General features: G+C 38.6%; 1 protein-coding gene across 1 annotated transcript in view; it reads right to left on the bottom strand.

The window, feature by feature from the left end:
- Positions 1-21269, bottom strand: part of CDC20B (cell division cycle 20B) — a 61537-nt gene continuing 40268 nt past the window's right edge. The window contains exons 7-12 of the mRNA XM_068532815.1: positions 18137-18333; positions 16975-17069; positions 14720-14945; positions 6181-6306; positions 5559-5676; positions 1-101 (exon numbers count right to left, since the gene is read on the bottom strand). Of these exons, the coding sequence (XP_068388916.1) occupies positions 1-101; positions 5559-5676; positions 6181-6306; positions 14720-14945; positions 16975-17069; positions 18137-18333 (863 nt within the window). The remainder of the gene's footprint in view (positions 102-5558; positions 5677-6180; positions 6307-14719; positions 14946-16974; positions 17070-18136; positions 18334-21269) is intronic.

Consider the following 21269-nt stretch of genomic DNA (forward strand, 5'->3'; position numbering starts at 1 on the left):
CTAGCAGCAATTCCATACACAGGCTGTGCCATCAGCTGCGGCAGAAAAAACCCGGGTCTGGTCTGGACCCAAAGCCAGGTGCAGCACTCTGCCTCGGTGGCCTGTGGGAAGAAGGACAGACAGCTCACGTTCCACATGTCAAGGTCTGTTGCTGAGGACTGGGAAGCAACCTAAGCTGGGGCCACGAATCCCATATAGGATAAAGGGCTTCTCCAAACCCCTGCCACATTCAGGGCTGGCGCTCCCACTGCGCCTTTGCTATGGAAAACACCAGTCAGGGAGGACTCTGGGTAACACCCTAAAGTGGTTAAGGTTTTGCTTCACTGTTGCCCTTCAGGGCTCTTCCCCCTTGTTTTGGTTCCCTAAGGCTGCTGTAATAAATTACCACAAACTGCACGGCTAAAGACAACGGAAATTTATTCTCTCACAGACCAGAAGTCCAAAATCAAAGATTTGGCAGGGCTGGCTTCTTCTGGAGGCTCCAGGGGAGATTCTCTTCCCTGCCTCTTCTAGTTTCTGGCAGTTGTTGGCCATCCCCAAATTGCAGCTACGTCACTCTAATCACTGCTTCTGTGGGCACATCATCTCTGATTCTGTGGTCACATCATCTCTGATTCTGTGTCTGTTCTCTGTGTGCCTCTTATAAGGACACTTGCCATTACATTTAGGGCCCATCTGGATAATCCAGAATGATCTCATCTCAAAATCCTCAACTTAATTACATCTGCAAAGACCCTTTCACCAAATAAAGTCACACTCACAAGTTTCAGGGATTTGACGTGGAAAGCTTTGAGGGGACCAGTTTTTAGCTCATCACACCCCTCATGCCTTATACTATTATTAGTTCTATCTTCTCTAACCCACCAACACCCAGGAATTACCATGGCTGTGCTCCTACCACACACTCCATCCCTCTTCTTATCCTTCCCTGAAAGTCATCCTTTTGGGATCTTGGTTTCAAGAAACTAATCAAATAAACTGATGCAGCTTAATGGAAAAGGACCCAAAAATCTGTCTCACAAAACATACATGAGTCTTTCATATGGAATTCTGAAGACAATACCCTCTTTCTGTTATCTACCTGATCATTTCTCAAAGAATACTCTGTGGAACAATAGTTCTAAACGAGGTTGATAGGTATTAAAAATGAAAAGAGTCTTTAATGTTCCCATTAATTTGGGAGCTCCAAGTTAAGAAAATTAAACAGGATTCCTTATTTCAAAACTGCTATATGCATTAGAAATATTTGGAAGAAGAGGCTATAATAGGCAGCATTTCTGAAACTTATTTCACCAGAGTCCTTTTGACTTGAACATCTCAAACTACTAGGTTCCTTGGAAAATACTTTGCAAAACCTATCCTAATCCAACAGTAACTTTCACGATCAAAACTTCAGGCCAAAATCCACAAAGCTGACTCCATGAAAGAAAGCTGGGACTGGGAAGATGAGAGAAAAAAAGAGGTTGGATATGTTTTTGAGTGGGTAGGTATTTGGGGGCACAACTAAAATCAAATGAGGTAGGTGGCCACTCCCTCATAGACTGCTTACAACTCAATTGAGAGCTGGAATTTCAGAAATAATCTTGTTCTCTGACACAAGATTCTCAACAGCAAGGAGTGCAGATACACTATTCCACTCCCAAAGGAGACATTTCTTAGATACTTGGGGCTTTTTCCATCTAAACACATAACTCCCAACTCCCAATGCTCTCCTTCATGCATACACACACACGCACGCACATACACATACACACGCGCAAAGACACACCGCCAAGGAGACATGGGATTGGCCCTAGGCATGTTGGTGCATTAAAAATGTTTAAATTTATAGATATAATGCCATCTTCTTATTTTACAGATGAAGAAAAAATTTAAGAATATCGAACAATTTGTTCAAGGCCACACAGCTGATTAATGGCAGAGCCAGAACTAGAATCCAATTCAATGCTTTAACTGTTTACCATGCTCCAAATCCAACGCAAAGAATCTCTTTTTCTAATGAAGGCCAGTATCCATTATTTTTTAAAAATTAAAATTTTTTTTATTTGAGCCATATAAATGAAAAGCAACTTAATTTAGTTAGGAAAATACAGATCATTATACCACTGCTTTAAAATTAAACCTAAAAAAGAAAAATCTATTCAATAAATATAATCAGTGATAAATACTCTTTCATTCTTTATTATGGTGTGTTAAGATGAAGAGGAAGGAAGAAGAGAAAGTAGAAAAAGGAATAACAGGGAAAAAATCCCAAATGTTTTATAGAGCAGGCTTTGAAAAATATCTTGACTTAAAAAATGGATAGCTACTTCTAGAACTTGTTAGGAATATGGCATTTGGATGGAAACAAAAACATTCTTGAAATACATTTTTCACATTAGTGACAATCTTAGTTTACTAGATAGTGGGAAATGCCACCTTATCTCAGATGAAGGTCCTCTTTTAGGATTTACATCCCCACGTGCCAAGAGTACTGTCACTGAAAGCATTGAAAGTTTGGTTTTCTTTATGCAGCTACATCCATAAATGAGACCACATACTGACGTATGTGCAATGGACTGATGAAACCCAGTCAAAGGTCAGATCTCATTTATAGACTAGAAAGTTACCTACCACTGTTTCAAACCTTGTAAATTACAACTCTCCGCGGGGTGGATAGGAGGGGGAATTATAAGGTATCTTTCTTCTGTAGTCAGGTGGGTGAGACCTCTCTAACTAAAATTTTCCCCCAGAGAATTATGACTCTGGGTAACAGGGTGAGACTTACTAAGGGCATGACCACAATCTAGAACAGCTTTTTTCCAGCTTTATGACCACAACTCATTGTCAAAACTACATTTTATGCAGTGACCCCATACATGCAAATGTACTGATAACTATGACAAAAGTTATTCACAAAATAATACCTACTTTTCCATTTTTCCATTCTATACGATTCAATTTCTTTTTTTTTTTTTTTTCAGTGCTGATCTTGACCCACAATGGAAACATTGACAGACAGTAAAAACACATAGAAGCTGAAGACCTCAGCAGCCCCATGCCATGTGGCAGTGCCCCCTGAAGCACGTGCACGGAGCAAGAACCTCAAGATGCTCCCATACAAAGATTTCCCAGATGAATTTGGGAAACAGAGAATGCTGTAACTCCTCTTGGAGATTCCCAATGCACATAACGTATCAAAGGCTTTGAGACATTCTTAGGAAAGAAAAACTGTTCTTGTTTAACCCAGAATTTCCAAATTTATTTGACCACATGATGTGTGTTTGTAAAACAATCTTCCTGCTAAACACTTTGCGGAAATCTTGTACACAGAAGAAACTACTGAGCTAGAGATGAAAATTAGTGTCTAAAAGTTCAAAATTAACTGCATCTTCTCCAGCCAAAAGCATTTTAAAGGAAGGAGAAAAGGTTAAATGTACCTTTGGATAGCTATCTAATATCAATGAAAAAAATTCACAAGTCATTAAAACTAGAAAAGTATAACTTATTAAGGACAGAGAAACAAAAATGCACTAAGTACATTCTTTATTCTAAGCATCAGCAAATGGTTCAAGTATCTATCCGTACTCCCACCTAGCTGAAGGACCTATCTAGCTGCTGGAATTATAATTTTGTAAAGAACTGGGTTTTGAGGCTTGATTTTAAGTGTTTCTCTAAACTAAAAAGGTCTGGTGAATTGTGATTAAATATATGCAAAGGACCAACTCATGCTTCTCCTACACTCATGCTGGTACTGAAGTGGCTCTGTCAAGAGCTGCCTGTATTTTTTTTTTTAACACCTTTATTGGAGTATAATTGTTAGTTTCTGCTTTATAACAAAGTGAATCAGCTATACACATACATATATCCCCATATCTCCTCCCTCTTGCATCTCCCTGCCACCTCCCCCATCCCACCTCTCTAGGTGGTCACAAAACACCGAGCTGATCTCCCTATGCTATGCGGCTGCTTCCCACTAGCTAACGATTTTACATTTGGTAGTGTTTATATGTCCATGCCACTCTCTCACTTTTTCCCAGCTTACCCTTCCCCCTCCCCATATCCTCAAGTCCATTCTCTAGTAGGTCTGTGTCTTTATTCCCAACCTGTCCCTAGGTTCTTCATAACCACTTTTTTTTTTTTTAGATTCCATATATATGTGTTAGTATATGGTATTTGTTTTTCTCTTTCTGACTTACTTCACTCTGTATGACAGACTCTAGGTTCATCCACCTCACTACAAATAACTCAATTTCGTTTCTTTTTATGGCTGAGTAATACTCCATTGTATATATGTGCCACGTCTTCTTTATCCATTCATCTGTTGATGGACACTTAGGTTGCTTCCATGTCCTGGCTACTGTAAATAGTGCTGCAATGAACACTGTGCTACATGACTCTTTTTGAATTATGGGTTTCTCAGGGTATATTTCCAGTAGTGGGATTGCTGGGTTGTATGGTAGTTCTATTTTTTAGTTTTTTAAGGAACCTACATACTGTTCTCCATAGTGGCTGTACCATGCCTGTATTTTTACTCACCAAGTCACACAGTATAACAGCTGAAGGATATATAGTCATTTTGAGGCTAACCTGAGCTCCAGCCAGCCTGACCAGCAGAAGCAGGAAGTCTTTCTGTTAAGGGTGTTTTGTTGTGGCCAAAAACATTCTCAGAATCTCCAAAGAGAGTCATGGTATTATCACTGCCTAATATTGTATATATTTGGTTTTTGTCTGTCTGCTCCCACAAAAGTGTGAGCTCCATGAGGGCAAGGATATTGTCTGTCTGGCTCAGCTGTGTATTCCCAGTGCCACAAAATGTGCCTGGCACATAGTAGATGCTAAATAAATAAATGTTGAATAAATAACTTTCAGGGATGACCAGAAGACAAGTTGAGTGGCAAGAGGAAGAAGATAGAATATGTAATCAGAGGTCTACAAGAGACTGGATGCCAGTGCTCTGTTCCTTCATCAGCCAACACTTCTGTCTCCCTAATTCCCTCAGCCCCCTTTAACATTTCAGATTGCACCAAAGAGCATTTAAGGCTCTTGAGGACAAGGTCCGGGTCTTATTCTCCATCATGGGGTCTTGCTCTCAAGAAGTGACCAGTAAACATTTACAGAACTATGCCGAGAAAGAACAGCAGTCTGCCTTGAAAGGGCAGAGGCTCCCCAGAGTCTCACAGCCTGGAGTGGTCTCCCCACATAGAACAATGTCTCACCCTTTTCATACTTCCTTATCTCCCACAAATTACAGCTCTGCTGGTTCTTCTGCAAAATAGGGTAAGATGAGTTATAATGCTAACTCCAGAGTTCAGAAACACATTTTGAAAACTGTCCACAATCATCACTGCATACACGAATGCAAGAAGACATGACAGTTATAAGTGACGAACAATCAAATTCAGAAACACTCAGCTATATACACTCCCTGAGGTGTGGTGGGTGTAGGGCTTTTTCCTCTGATAAAATATATACTTCAAAGAACCAGAAGGAGAAAATCTTCCATTCATGGATTTTTCCACCAGTAGCAGCTCACTTTGCAATAGGTAACATGGAATTTTACTTACCTATTTACTTACCAAAAAACCCACGGGACCTGGCCAGAGCAGGACAGGACCACACAGTCACATCATTCTTAGGAGACCCTTGGCCAGTTGCAATCTCCTTTGTCTTAGGTAGCCAGATTAGGGAACAAATCTGTAATAATGACCCCCAAAATATAGAATTATGGCAATTTCTGAATCATTGAATGCATTTTAAACTAATCCTAGGCAGAATGCTCTGTCCACATCTATCCTCCAGTCCACGCATGGGGTTAGGGCATTAGAGGAATTATGTTAGTTCTAAGAAAGTTTATCCCAAGGCAACAAAAGACTAAATATACAAATAGGCTTAGGCGCAATGAACCTATGAATTGAAGTGGACTATGGTCATTGTCTAGGAAGAGTCAGACTACGCTCACGTTTCACAGTCAAAGCAGTGCTGAGAAAGAAGGGAAATGAAAAAAAAGGATACACAAGTTCAATTAACTTTCAACTCACAGATGAAGAAGGTTTTACAAAAAGAAACTCTTATGAACTGAAATTCCTGTAGACTTAGCAGGTAAAGAGAGGTGTGTTTGGGTTCTATGCTCTATCATAAGTTATTTTCACAAGATTCTAGAAGATCAGTATGAAGGTAAACTCCCTGAGAGACGTTTACCTGTGAGTTTGTGCTTGGGGTCTGGATGCTCTGCCCAGTATTTATGTCCAGGATGTGTAAGTGTCCGTCCTTCATTCCTCCTCCAACAGCGAGGATTTCAGACTGCCAGGGACACCAATCCATGGCCTTTAAAGTTCCAAATAATCACACAGGCAGGTCAGCTTCGGAGAAGGTGAACTCATGAATGAGCTGCACGCATATAAGCAGAAGTTCCAGAGCTCTGTCCCCATGGCAGATCTCCAGGACCTCTGATCCAAAGGCAAGAGCTACTTTACTCTCCAGAGATTACTTCTCAGGGACTAGAAATCACGTATTCATGCCTTCTTCAAATTTAGATAACAATTGCAAGTATTTTAAACATAGAAAAACCCCACAATAATATGTTTGAAAAGCTTCATTCAACACTTCCTCTGGGGCAAAAATCTGCTGCTGGAAGAGTTGACATGTGCCCCTAGCATCTAGTTATAAAATACAGTCTTCCTCTGGTTTGTCTACCTGTGTCCTTAGGTTCTAGGTCAGAGAGGGAATAGAAAAGAATAGAGAGCTATACATGCTTGCTCACAACACAAGAAAATCTCATGTATTTCAAATCTTAATACATTTTAGAAAATAAAATTGCCTTTTCTTTAGTTATAAATTGTTATTGTTAATTCTGAAAAACAGAATTTAATATTATACATTTATATTGATAATTGAAATGACTAATAACAGTAACTTTAAAAAACATTTTAACAAATATTTCAGTTATATTTATCTGTATATCCTTATCAATCATCCTGGCAACTATTCTCATTTTTACATATTATCTTCTATATGTAAAATTATTTTATAAAGTACTAAGCATAATGTATATACTATTTTATTTTTCTGTTGTTTTCACTTATTATACGGCTTTCCATGTTTAACTTATTTTTCATAATTATCATTTTTAGTAATCCCACTTTATTCCATCATGTTATTATACTCTAATTAATGTTTGTTCTAATGCTGGACTCAGGTTGATTTTTTATCTTATTTTGGTTTGGTTTGCATTGGGTTGGGTTGAGTTTTTTGGAGAGAAGTGGATTGGGAGGATTGTGTTTTTGTTGTTTATTTTTATAAAGAATACTTTAATAGGGTTCAAGATGGCGGAGTAGAAGGATGTGCGCTCACTCCCTCTTGCGAGAGCACTGGAATCACAACTAACTGATGAACAATCATCAACAGGAAGACACTGGAACTCACCAAAAAGATACCCCACATCCAAAGACAAAGGAGAAGCCACAGTGAGATGGTACGAGGGGTGCAATCACAGTAAAATCAAATCCCATAGCTACTGGGGGGGGTGACTCACAAACTGGAGAACACTTATACCACAGAAGTAAATCCACTGGAGTGAAGGTTCTGAGTCCCATGTCAGGCTTCCCAACCTGGGGGTCTGGCAACGGAAGGAGGAATTCCTAGAGAATCAGACTTTGAAGGCTAGCGGGATTTGATTGCAGGACTTTGACAGGACTGGGGGACACAGAGACTCCACTCTTGGAGGGCACACACTAAGTAGTGTGCACATCGGGACCCAGGGGAAGGAGCAGTGACCCCATAGGAGATTGAACCAGACCTACCTGCTAGTGTTGGAGGGTCTCCTGTAGAGGCAGGGGGTGGCTGTGGCTCACCACGGGGACAAGGACACTGGCAGCAGAAGTTCTGGGAAGTACTCCTTGGCATGAGCCCTCCCAGAGTCAGCCATTAGCCCCACCAAAGAGCCAGGTAGGCTCCAGTACTGGGTTGCCTCAGGCCAAACAACCATCAGGGAGGGAATCCAGTGCCACCCGTCAACAGAGAGGCAGATTAAAGTTTTACTGAGCTCTGCCCACCAGAGCAACACTCAGCTCTACCCACCACCAGTCCCTCCCATCAGGAAGCTTGCACAAGCCTCTTAGATAGCCTCATCCACCAGAGGGCAGGCAGCAGAAGCAAGAAAAGCTACAATTCTGCAGCCTGTGGAATGAAACCACATTCACAGAAAGATAGACAAAATGAAAAGGCAGAGGATTATGCACCAGATGAAGGAACAAGATAAAACCCCAGAAAAACAACTAAATGAAGTGGAGATAGGCAACCTTCCAGAAAAAGAATTCAGAATAATGATAGTGAAGATGATCCAGGACCTCGGAAAAAGAATGGAGGCAAAGATCGAGAAGATTCAAGAAATGTTTAACAAAGACCTAGAAGAAATAAAGAACAAACAAACAGAGATGAACAATACAATAACTGAAATGAAAAATACACTACAAGGAATCAATAGCAGAATAACTGAGACAGAAGAACCTATAAGTGACCTGGAAGACAGAAAGGTGGAATTCACTGCCATGGAACAGAATACAGAGAAAAGAATGAAAAGAAATGAAGACAGCCTAAGAGACCTCTGGGACAACATTAAATGCAACAACATTCACATTATAGGGGTCCCAGAAGGAGAAGAGAGAGAGAAAGACCCGAGAAAATATTTGAATAGATTATAGTCAAAAAATTCCCTAACATGAGAAAGGAAATAGCCACCCAAGTCCAGGAAGTGCAGAGAGTCCCAGGCAGCATAAACTGAAGGGGAAACACGCTGAGACACAGAGGAATCAAATTGACAAAAATTAAAGACAAAGAAAAATTATTGAAAGCAACAAGGGAAAAACGACAAATAACATACAAGGGAACTCCCATAAGGTTAACAGCTGATTTCTCAGTAGAAACTCTACAAGCCAGAAGGGAGTGGCATGTGGCATGATATATTTAAAGTGATGAAAGGGAATAACCTACAACCAAGATTACTCTACCCAGCAAGGATCTCATTCAGATTCCATGGAGAAATCAAAAGCTTTACGAACAAGCAAAAGCTAAGAGAATTCAGCACCACCAAACCAGCTCGACAACAAATGCTAAAGGAACCTCTCTAAGTGGGAAACACAAGAGAAGAAAAGGACCTACAAAAACAAACCCAAAACAATTAAGAAAATGGTAATAGGAACATACATATCAATAATTACCTTAAACGTGAATGGATTAAATGCTCCAATCAAAAGACACAGGCTTGTTGAATGGATACAAAAACAAGACCATATATATGCTGTCAACAAGAGACCCACTTCAGACCTAGGGCCACATACAGACTGAAAGTGAGGGGATGGAAGAAGATATTCCATGCAAATGGAAATCAAAAGAAAGCTGGAGTAGCAATACTCATATCAGATAAAATAGATGTTAAAATAAAGAATGTTACAAGAGACAAGGAAGGACACTACATAATGATCAAGGGATCAATCCAAGAAGAAGATATAACACTTATAAACATATATGCAGCCAACATAGGAGCACCTCAATACATAAGGCAACTGCTAACAGCTATAAAAGAGGAAATCGACACTAACACAATAATAGTGGGGGACTTTAACACCTTACTTACACCAAAGGACAGATCACCCAGACAGAAAATTAATAAGGAAACACAAGCTTTAAATGACACAATAGACCAGATAGATTTAATTGATATTTATAGGACATTCCATCCAAAAACAGCAGATTACACTTTCTTCTCAAGTGCACACGGAACATTCTCCAGGATAGATCACATATTGGGTCACAAATCAAGCCTCAGTACATTTAAGAAAATTGAAATCATATCAATCATCTTTTCCAAGCACAATGTTATGAGATTAGAAATCAATTCAGGGAAAAAAACGTAAAAAACACAAACACATGGAGGCTAAACAATACGTTACTAAGTAAACAAGAGATCACCGAAGAACAAAGAGGAAATCAAAAAATACCTAGAGACAAATTACAACGAAAATACGACAATCCAAAACGTATGGGATGCAGCAAAAGCTGTTCCAAGAGGGAAGTTTATAGCAATACAAGCACACCTCAAGAAACAAGAAAAATCTCAAATAAACAATCTAACCTTACACCTAAAGGAACTAGAGAAAGAGGAACAAACAAAACCCAAAGTTAGTAGAAGGAAAGAAATCATAAAGATCAGAGCAGAAATAAATGAAATAGAAACAAAGAAAACAATAGCAAAGATCAATAAAAACTAAAAGATGGCTCTTTGAGAAGATAAACAAAATTGATAAACCTTTAGCCAGACTCATCAAGAAAAAGAGGGAGAGGACTCAAATCAAAAAAATTAGAAATGAAAAAGGAGAAGTTACAATGGACACCGCAGAAATACAAAGCATCATAAGAGACTACTACAAGCAACACTATGCCAATAAAATGGACAACCTGGAAGAAATGGACAAATTCTTAGAAAGGTATAGCCTTCCAAGACGGAACCAGGAAGAAACAGAAAATATGAACAGACCAATCACAAGTAATGAAATTGAAACTGTGATTAAAAATCTTCCAACAAACAGAAGTCCAGGACCAGATGGCTTCACAGGTGAATTCTATCAAACTTTTGGAGAAGAACTAACACCCATCCTTCTCAAACTCTTCCAAAAAATTGCAGAGGAAGGAACACTCCCAAACTCATTCTATGGGGCCACCATCACCCTGATACCAAAACCAGACAAAAATACTACAAAAAGAGAAAATTACAGACCAATATCACTGATGAATATAGATTCAAAAATCCTCAACAAAATACTAGCAAACAGAATCCAACAACACATTAAAAGGATCATGCACCATGATCAAGTGGAATTTATCCCAGGGATGCAAGGATTCTTCAATATACACAAATCAATCAATGTGGTACACCATATTAACAAACTGAATAATAAAAACCATATGTTCATTTCAATAGATGCATAAAAAGCTTTTGACAAAATTCAACACCCATTTATGATAAAAACTCTCCAGAAAGTGGGCGTAGAGGGAACCTACCTCAACATAATAAAGGCCATATACGACAAACCCACAGCAAACATCATTCTCAATTGTGAAAAACTGAAACCATTTCCTCTAAGATCAGGAACAAGACAAGGATGTCCACTCTTGCCACTATTATTCAACATAGTTTTGGAAGTCCTAGCCATGGCAATCAGAGAATAAAAAGAAGTAAAAGGAATACAAATCAGAAAAGAAGAAGTAAAGCTGTCACTGTTTGCAGATGACATGATACTATACATAGAGAATCCTAAAGATGCCGCCAGAAAACTACTAGAGCTAATCAATGAATTTGGTAAAGTAGCAGGATATAAAATTAATGCACAGAAATCTCTTGCATTCCTATACACTAATGATGAAAAATCTGAAAGAGAAATTAAGGAAACACTCCCATTTACCACAGCAACAAAAAGAATAAAATACCTAGGAATAAACATACCTAAGAAGACAAAAGACCTGTATGCAGAAAACTATAAGACACTGATGAAAGAAATTAAAGATATTACAAACAGATGGAGAGATATACCATGTTCTTGGACTGGAAGAATCAATATTGTGAAAATGACTATACTACCCAAAGCAATCTACAGATTCAATGCATTCCCTATGAAATTACCAGTTGCATTTTTTACAGAACTAGAACAAAAAAATCTTAAAATTTGTAGAGACACAAAAGACCCCGAATTGCCAAAGCAGTCTTGAGGGAAAAAAACGGAGCTGGAGGAATCAGACTCCCTGACTTCAGACTATACTACAAAGCTACAGTAATCAAGACAATATGGTACTGGCACAAAAACAGATATATAGATAAATGGAACAGGATAGAAAGCCCAGAGATAAACCCACGCACCTATGGTCAACTAAGCTATGACAAAGTTGGCAAGGATATACAATGGAGAAAAGACAGCCTCTTCAATAAGTGGTGCTGGGAAAACTGGACAGCTACATGTAAAGGAATGAAATTAGAACACTCCCTAACACCATATACAAAAATAAAATCAAAATGGATTAGAGGCCTAAATGTAAGACCGGACACTATAAATCTCTTAGAGGAAAACATAGGAAGAACACTCTGACATAAATTACAGAAAGATCTTTTTTGATCCACATCTTAGAGTAACAGAAATAAAAACAAAAATAAACAACAGGGACCTAATGAAACTTAAAAGCTTTTGCAAAGCAAAGGAAACTACAAACAAGATGAAAAGACAGCCCTCAGAATGGGAGAAAATATTTGCAAACGAATCAATGGACAAAGGATTAACCTCCAAAATATATAAACTGCTCATGCAGCTCAATATTAAAAAAAGAAACAACCTAATTCCCAAAATGGGCAGAAGACCTAATAGACATTTCTCCAAAGAAGACATACATATGGCCAAGAAGCACATGAAAAGCTGCTCAACATCACTAATTACTAGAGAAATGCAAATCAAAACTATGATGAGGTATCACCTCACACCAGTCAGAATGGCCATCATCAGAAAATCTACAGACAACAAATGCTGGAGAGGGTGTGGAGGAAAGGGAACCCTCTTGCACTGTTGGTGGGAATGTAAATTGATACAGCCACTATGGAGAACAGTATGGACGTTCCTTAAAAAACTAAAAATAGAATTACCATATGATCCAGCAATCCCACTACTGGGCATATACCCTGAGAAAACCATAATTCAAAAAGACACATGCACCCCAATGTTCATTGCAGCACTATTTACAATAGCCAGGTCATGGAAGCAACCTAAATGCCCGTCGACAGACGAATGGATAAAGAAGATGTGGTACATATATAGAATGGAATATTACTCAGCCTTAAAAAGGAACGAAACTGGGTCATTTGTAGAGACGTGGATGGATCTAGAGACTGTCATACAGAGTGAAGTAAGTCAGAAAGAGAAAAACAAATATCGTATATTAACGCATTTATGTGGAACCTAGAAAAATGGTACAGATGAACCAGTTTGCAGGGCAGAAATAGAGACACAGATGTAGAGAACAAACGTATGGACACCAAGGGGGGAAAGTAGGGGGTGGTGGTGGTGGTGTGATGAATTGGGAGATTGGGATTGACATGTATACACTGATGTGTATAGAATTGATGACTAATAGGAATGTGCTGTATAAAAAATAAATAAAATAAAATTTAAAATTTTTTAAAAAAGAATACTATAATAAATACATTCTGGCATATGTCTTTTGTTTCTGATATATTATTTTATTAGGTAAATTCCAAGCTTCAGAAGTGCTGATATAGGTTGCCAAATAGTTGTAACTTTTTATAACACCAGCATCAAATGAGTACATTAATCTCATCCTGAGTTTAAGCTTAATTGGAGTTAAAAATTAATCTCCCATCCCACATACCCTTTATCAACATCCTCCATCAATATGTAGAATCTCATTCTCCTCCCTTTGAATCTGGGAGGGCTTGTGACTAGCTTACAAACAATAGAATGCACCAACAGTGTCACTGCGTGACTTGTGGAATTAGTTATAAAAGGTGATGCCGCTTTCACCTTGTTCTCTGAAGCACTGGCCCTGTTGCCCTGAGCCACAAAGTCCAACTCTCTTAAGGCTGCCATGTTGTGAGGAAGCCCAAACTGACCCAATGTGGAGAAGCTCTGAGACCACATGAAGAGGGAAGGATGACTAGCCAGCCAACAGCTGCGCCAGCTCCCAGCACTTTTAGCTTCAGTCACTGTCTGACTACAACCTCATGAGAGACCCTGAGCCGGAACTGCTGAGAAGAGCCCTTCCCAAAGTCTGACCCACAGAAACCATAAAAGATAATAAAATAATCGTTGTGTTAAGCCACTAGGTTTTAGGGTAATTTGTTACATAGCAGTAGATAACCAGAATAAATACCATAAGTAGAAAACTTAAACAATGAAATATGGTTATAGTTCATACAAGAAAGACAATGAAGAACTCTAATCAGTCAACCTACCTTCAAAGTAAAGACCTTGACCTTGTATGGTGAATAAATGTACAATTTAATTTTCAGTTGAAATAAAATATTTGCAATATATATGTATCATATCTTATAGTTACCTACCTTAGTTGTCTTTTTAAAATAACCATTCAGCTACACCCCTGACTGGGCTGGATAAGAGGGCTATTTCAGTAAACACAAAATCTTGCATACAATTTGAAGAGGCTGAGAAATTCTCCTGAGCCCGTGGACCCCAGTTTTATCATAGAATATTTTTATGTTTTTTAGAGAGTATCTTTATGCTTATTAGCAATCATTTTCTTCAATACCCTACTTCCAATTCGCTTTTACTATAAACAAGCTGTTTTGGCAAAACTAGAATCTCCATCATGAGAGAAATCACACAGATGTCAACCTCTGAAGTCTGCTTCTGCTCCTGCTATACTAGTTGGCTAGTTGGTGGTAAGTGTGAAAATATTTACACTGGTGACTGTTCTTATGATTCCCCAGGTAGTAGCTGCCACAAGGCTTGGCTTGCCCAGGTTTCCAGAAACTCTTACTTCAATTCAATGTATTTCTGATAAGACATCTAAGAATGTAAGCAGCTCTTTGCAGGAAGCAGCTCTCTGCAGATCTTTTGTCTTGTCACTTCAGCAAAACTATATTTTAACTAATTTTACACCAGATGCCCCATGCTTAACTAACCTCCAGCCCAAGCACAACTTTCAAAACTGTTGGATTTCTTACCTTGACTGCTGTAGGTTGGGGTATGACGTTTAGCGGGTGACCCTGTGCATTCACACCTGGATCATGGGGCCATATAGTCAGCAGTCCGTCACTACAGCCACTGGAAAGCAGCCTGCCACCCGGCGACCACTTCAGGGCACACACAGCTTGCTTGTGGTGAAGAGTTCCAACATGGTGCTGGGCTACCCGAACATCGTGATGATAAACACGGCCCAGTCTCGACCCACTGCCCAGAGGTAAAGGGGCAGGTTTAGGACAGAAAACTTGAGCCCTAATGCTGCATAAGCATAACATGAAAGAAAGTAATGTTCAAACCCCTGAAAGACCCCTTAGGACAGATACAAAACACAGACATTTCTTGAGTTAATAAGGATGGAGTATTCTGCCTGGGTGATTCTTCCCACAAGTGAAATAGATTTGCCTGGCAGAGTTTCAAATCTGGATATTTAAAACATATCTTTTGATAGATAACTCTAATGGCTTTAATATGATGCTTTAAAGTTAATGGCTTTAACTTTAATGGCTTTAATACAGGCATGGAAAAAATAAATTTAGAAGATTATCATATTTTCCCAGCTAGTAGTTTATGTACTAGACCCAGGAAATATTACTTTTCTGGAATTCAGAATATTTCATATTATCTCAACGAAATGGCATATGTGTATGATATATGTGTTAGACATAAAAATGTATTATTTCCTTTTTCTATTAATCTACAGATCTACTATTAGTTTGCTCATGCTACTAATATCTAAAAAGAATATAAAACTATCTGAATGTCACAGCAAACTGCAATATGATTCAAAATCACTGGATAATGTCTCCAATCTCAGTGATTTGGATCCAAATGATGATAAAGGTCCTATCACACAAAGATAATGAACTCTTTCTGGACTAGTTTTCTCCAAGGAGAAAGTAAATAACTGCCTACATTTATTTCTGAAGTTTCTCAAAGTGCAGCATCAGATTTTTAAAAACTACTTAGGCACAGCTCAGATAGCATTTTGATGAATAGTATGGACTCTGTGGCCAGACCACCTGGTTCGAAGCCTGACTCTTCCCCTTATGTTAACCATGTGACCTCAGGCTGGTGTCTCAGTTTACTCCTCAGAAAAAGAGGGTGGGGGGACATAAACCACTTTATAATGTCATTGCAGGGATTAAAACGCAATTAAACACATAAAGAGTTAGCACATTGCCTGGCACAGAGTATTCTAAAATGTTAGCTGCTATGATTATAAGAAAGTATTTGTTCATGTTCCTCATGGATAATGAAACTAAACTTAAGCAATGTAAATAGATTGTAAAAGGAACTCGAGTATAGAATTGACCTGACTACAACAACTTCACAGGGTAAATATTTAGGCCTATATAAGGGCAATTTGCTTAAGTAGTTTTAAGTCTAGCCTATAATCACAAGGTATTAAAACCTCAAATTTACATCTGTGCTACTTAAAGAAATGGTAAAAGGCTTCAAATTTTATTTAAATTTAAATCTACTTTAAGAAATACAGTATGAAGATGAATGACTGTTATTAAATACGTATTTAGACCAATTATGTAGGCTCACAGGGACAAGTCGCTTAACTTTCCTGGTCAAAAAGAAGCAGTTAGATGACTAAATCAGTAGCTCTCAAAAGTGATAAAGTGTCAGCATCACTTGGGAAATTAGAAATGCATATTATCAGCACACCTCAGACCTACTGCATCAGAAATTCCCAGAGTGAGAGCAGCAATCTGGGTTTTGAGGAGCCCTCCAGGGATTCTGACACACTCTCAAGTCTGAGAATCACTGAACTGGTTAATCTATGAGGTTCCTTCCAGCTCTAACCTCTGTGGGTCTGGGAACTGGAAATGTGCCCCCAGAAAGCTTAACATATTCCAAATTAGTGATACTGATAGCAATAAATACCCATTTCAACAAAATATCCCTCTAGTAGGTATTACTTGGCACGGAGAAACTTTTCGCTTAAACGGAGTTTTGCATTTTATCTGAACAATCTAATGAATCCTGCACGTCACATCTCAGTATGAGTACATGCTTTAGGCACAGAGCCACCGTGGTACACGTGGCCACTGGACCGCTTATAGCACCAGAAGGTCTGAACACCTGACAGGTAGGATCATAACTGTTACTAATCATGTCTGTTTTGTTTTACTTTGGTTTTGGTTTTAAATATTGTAGTTCTGTTCACTCAGCACCCATAGTCAATTGGTGACGCAAATATAATTGGTTCCAGTAAGACACTGCTCACCTGCTAAGGAGGTAGTTATTCCAGCTTAGAGCCCCAACTACTGACAAATGACCAAGCATATTTCTCAGTCGCTTTTTAGTGACCATATCCCATAACTGAAAAAAATGAACAAGCACAGTTATGTAGCATTTTCACAACCCATGGTCTTCTCAAAGGCCTGTGTTGATATAGCCAGTCCTTATGCTAAGTGAAAGTTCAGCACCTCTAACCCTAGTCAGCAGTTTTCAATGCTGTCTGCATATTAGGATCATTGAGGGAGCAGGCTGTGGGTGCTAGCCATTCTGACTTAATGGTGGGAGTAAGAGCCTGGGAATATGGCATTTATTTTAAAGTTCCCCAGGTGAAGTCAGTGGGCTGCAAAGGGTTGAGAATCACTATGACACTTCTAGTTCCTTCAAATTGTGGGAATTCCAAACCTGGAAATTCACCTATAGTTATCAATAAATAAAATTTGAGTGCCTAGACACTTTCTAAAGTCAGGAATTCTATTTACTGCTAAGAGACTCCTTTTCTGCCAGCTATAAATGACATTCTGACCCATATTAGGAATGAGAACTTTGGCGAAAGAAGAAATCATGACATAACCCTCAGAGTATCCAGTATCATTACAGAGATGAGAAAACAGTAGAGCCATCTGTGGCCCTCCAAAGTCATTGAACACCTGAGCAATATTGTTTACACTATTGCTAATAAACAACAGTAACGATAATGGTACATGAGAAATTAGATAGATTGATGGAAACTTGGTAAGCTCCCATTTCAGAGAGCCTATTAGAAAAAAATTCACTCATTTTAAGTAACTCTACTCCTGATCATGGCTTAAGGTGAGACAGGAAGACTGGAAGTTTGTCTTCTTCCCTCCAAAGTCCTAAAACTGGGGATCTCATAAGTCCAACTTTAGTCTGAGAGAAAGAACGGGGAGAAAAAAGGAAATGTGACAGAAAGAAAGCTTGTGTGAAAAAAATAAGCAGAGTATCCCTACATCCTCATTAAACACCATTGAGAAAAGACCCAAAATGGTATATCCTCTTATTCCCCATAGCTTCAAGTACCACATCTACTATAGTTTCTTTATTTTATAATAACCTTTTATTAAAAGTCAATCTTAGTTATCTAGCAACTATACAGAACACATTATGAGAAAGAAAAAGGTGTCCAGTACTTGCACTTCTCCCTCGCTGGTGCCAACTGCCAGGCAGCTTCCCTCTTTTGTCCAGGACACAGAAGATATATAGTTACAAGTGACACTTAAGTCTATATTTTCAATCCTATTGTGATTATCCCCATTCCAGATGTATACAGAAGATCCAAGGGCTATAGCAACAAGATTTTGAAAATTCCAGTCCAGGATATTCAGATCTATAAGAAAAGCATTTCAAATTAGGGTGATTATACAGCCAAATAAAAATATTTTCAAATAACTTTATTTATAGATAGAGGAGAAAGATTGATAACTTCCCTACGGTCAGCTGGAAAACAGAATCATGGATCCAAGCAGACCATGAGAAGTTCAAAAATGAAAGTTGGAATAGAATCTTGTATCAAGATACACAGTGTAATAAGCAATAACACTTACCATTTATGCTCTTATATAATTATTTAGAGGCATTTAGAAAACTTGGCAGTTTCATCTACCATAATAAATATAAATGGATTTCATCTAACAGATCATTAAAATTTAAAATCATGTAATTCTTATGGAGACATCCTCGGACCTAGAATATACATATGGGAGATGACACCATCATTGCTAATCAAAAGGCAACCCAATTACAGTATATCTAGAAGAGGTGATCTCTGGCTTATTTATGATATCTAGAAGTTCTTAGTAGTATTCTCTATCTTACCCTATAAGAATCATATGACTGCTCAGAAAAACCATATTTGTATGACCACATACTAAACTGTACCCTATCTTATTTCTTATAAGACAGAAACTCCTATCCTGATTGACACATATCAGTACAAAACTATGAAACACACCAGTTTCACTAGAGCAGTCTAATCCCCTGTAACTCATCCTTCCCACTGATGCAAACTACAAACTCTGAACAAAATTCAAAAAACAAATACCTGAGAACTCTGGAAAATAAGCAAAAGCAGGTAAACCAAGTAAGGGAGTGAAAATTTGGAGAAGCAACCTGCCCAGGGGTGAGTTTTCCATATTTTTCCTCACACGGCTTTACCCTGAGCGTGGGCCCCAATCATGGAGTAACACCAGCAGCTCAAACTCTGATAGAAAGCCCACCATGTCGCTGGTCAAAGAAACCAGAGAAAGGAGCCTGAAGTGGCCAAAGTGTGAGGAGAAAGCCTGGGAGGGATAGGAGGGGAGCCACAGAAAGGCATCCTCTAATTGTGAGTGTATAAACCCACACACATCTCAGCCTAACCCCAAATCGTGTAAGTGCAGGGAAAACTCAAATTATCCAATCTAAAGAACATGGAGGAAATGTAAAATAGATAGCTAGTGGGAAGCAGTCGCATAGCACAGGGAGATCAGCTCAGTGTTTTATGACCAGCTAGAAGGGTGGGATAGGGAGGGTGGGAGGGAGATGCAAGAGGGAGGAGATATGGGGATATATGTACATGTATAACTGATTCACTTTGTTATAAAGCAGAAACTAATACACCATTGTAAAGCAGTTATACTCCAATAAAAATGTTAAAAAATAAATTAATTAAATAAAATAAAAAATAAAGAACATGGGGGAAAAAATTTTACAGAAATGGACAGAACCTCAGGGATTTGTGGGATAATATCCACAGATCTAACATATGTGTAATTGGAGTCAGGTCTTGGAAGCAAGAGAGCAAGGTTTCAAATGAGTTCTCACCAGAAACCATAGAGGCTAGAAGTCAGTGGAACATCTTTAAAGTGCTGAAAAAATACATCTGGCAACCCGGAATTCTACATCAAGCAAAAATATCATGATAAGGGTAAGAGAAGTCTTTACCAACAGACCTGATCTGCAAGAAATACTAACAGAAGCTTTTGACTGAAAGGAAATTATATAAGAGGGAAATTTGGATCTTCAGGAATGAAGGAGAATGTTGTAATTGGTAAATATTTGGGTAAATATAAAGGACAATTTTTTCTCTCTTAAAATATTTAAAACACAAATGCGTATGGCTTTTTAAAGTAAAACTTAATGATGGTGGAGTTTTCAATGCATGTAGATTTAAAACATAGACAACTAAAGTAACTCTCCCAAAAAGGTTGGGGGCTGGGGAGACACATGTGACTGCAAGATTTTTACATATTGTGTGAAATATGCAACAGTAATTCTAAGTAGACTGAGAAAGTTTAGATTGCATTGCAATCCCTAGAGCTACAACTAAAAACGTAATACAAGGAGATATAGCCAGAAAGCCAACAGATCAACTAAAATAGAGTAGAAGTCAAAAAGAAAAGATGCCCAAGGAATGAGACTTGGTGCATTCCAAAATGTAGGAGGCAGAGAGATAGAAGAGGAAGAGAAACCAGCAAAAAAAAACTAAGAAAGAGTGAACAGAAAACTAGGAGGCAAACCAAGACAGTGGGATATCAAGCAGGAGGGAGTGACCAACTGTCTCCAACGTGGCTGATAGAGTTAAGTAAATGATCTCCAAGAAGTGACTGCTGGATTTAGCAATGAAGAGTTTTGGGTGATGTTTGGAAGAGCAGTTTCAATGGAATGGTGAGATTTAAGAACTGACTAAAGCGGATTCAAAGACAATGGGGAGAGAAATAAGAAATTGTGAATATAGACATCTTTTGACAAGTTTTGCTGTCAAAGAGAGGAGACAAAAGGGGTTATGGCCTGAAGGGGAAGTAGGGACAAAAGGTTTTTGTTTACTTTTTTTTAATATGAGTGTTGTGCTTTTTAAACATCTCTTGAAATGAATTCTTCAATTTTCATTAGTCATGGCAATAAATTCTCTTAGAGAAGGAGGTATAGGAGGAGAATGGTAGGAGAACTGTTCCCTTTAACGATTTTGCTTTTTCCTGCTCATTCCTCTCTGTGAATGCTCCCCAGAAGCAGACCTCTTCCCTCTGCTCCTTTCTCCCTCACCAGGAGAGCTCACCAGGGCTCTCAGCTTCAATCATACTCATCTGACCTACACTCTAGCCTTTCCCCTCTTTCAACTACAAACCTCATTTCTAATAACCTGCCAGAAACTCTTGTATATCTCACTGTCTCCTTAAGTGTAATACTGCAAGAATAATCTTCCCTCCTCACATGGCTTCTCCTGCTAACTTGTCTTCTCAGTGACACCATCCTTCCCCTGCTTCAAAACGTGGAATAATCTCTTTT

Source organism: Eschrichtius robustus, chromosome 2, assembly GCF_028021215.1.
Source record: "Eschrichtius robustus isolate mEscRob2 chromosome 2, mEscRob2.pri, whole genome shotgun sequence".
In the NCBI taxonomy this organism is placed as follows: Eukaryota; Metazoa; Chordata; class Mammalia; order Artiodactyla; family Eschrichtiidae; genus Eschrichtius; species Eschrichtius robustus.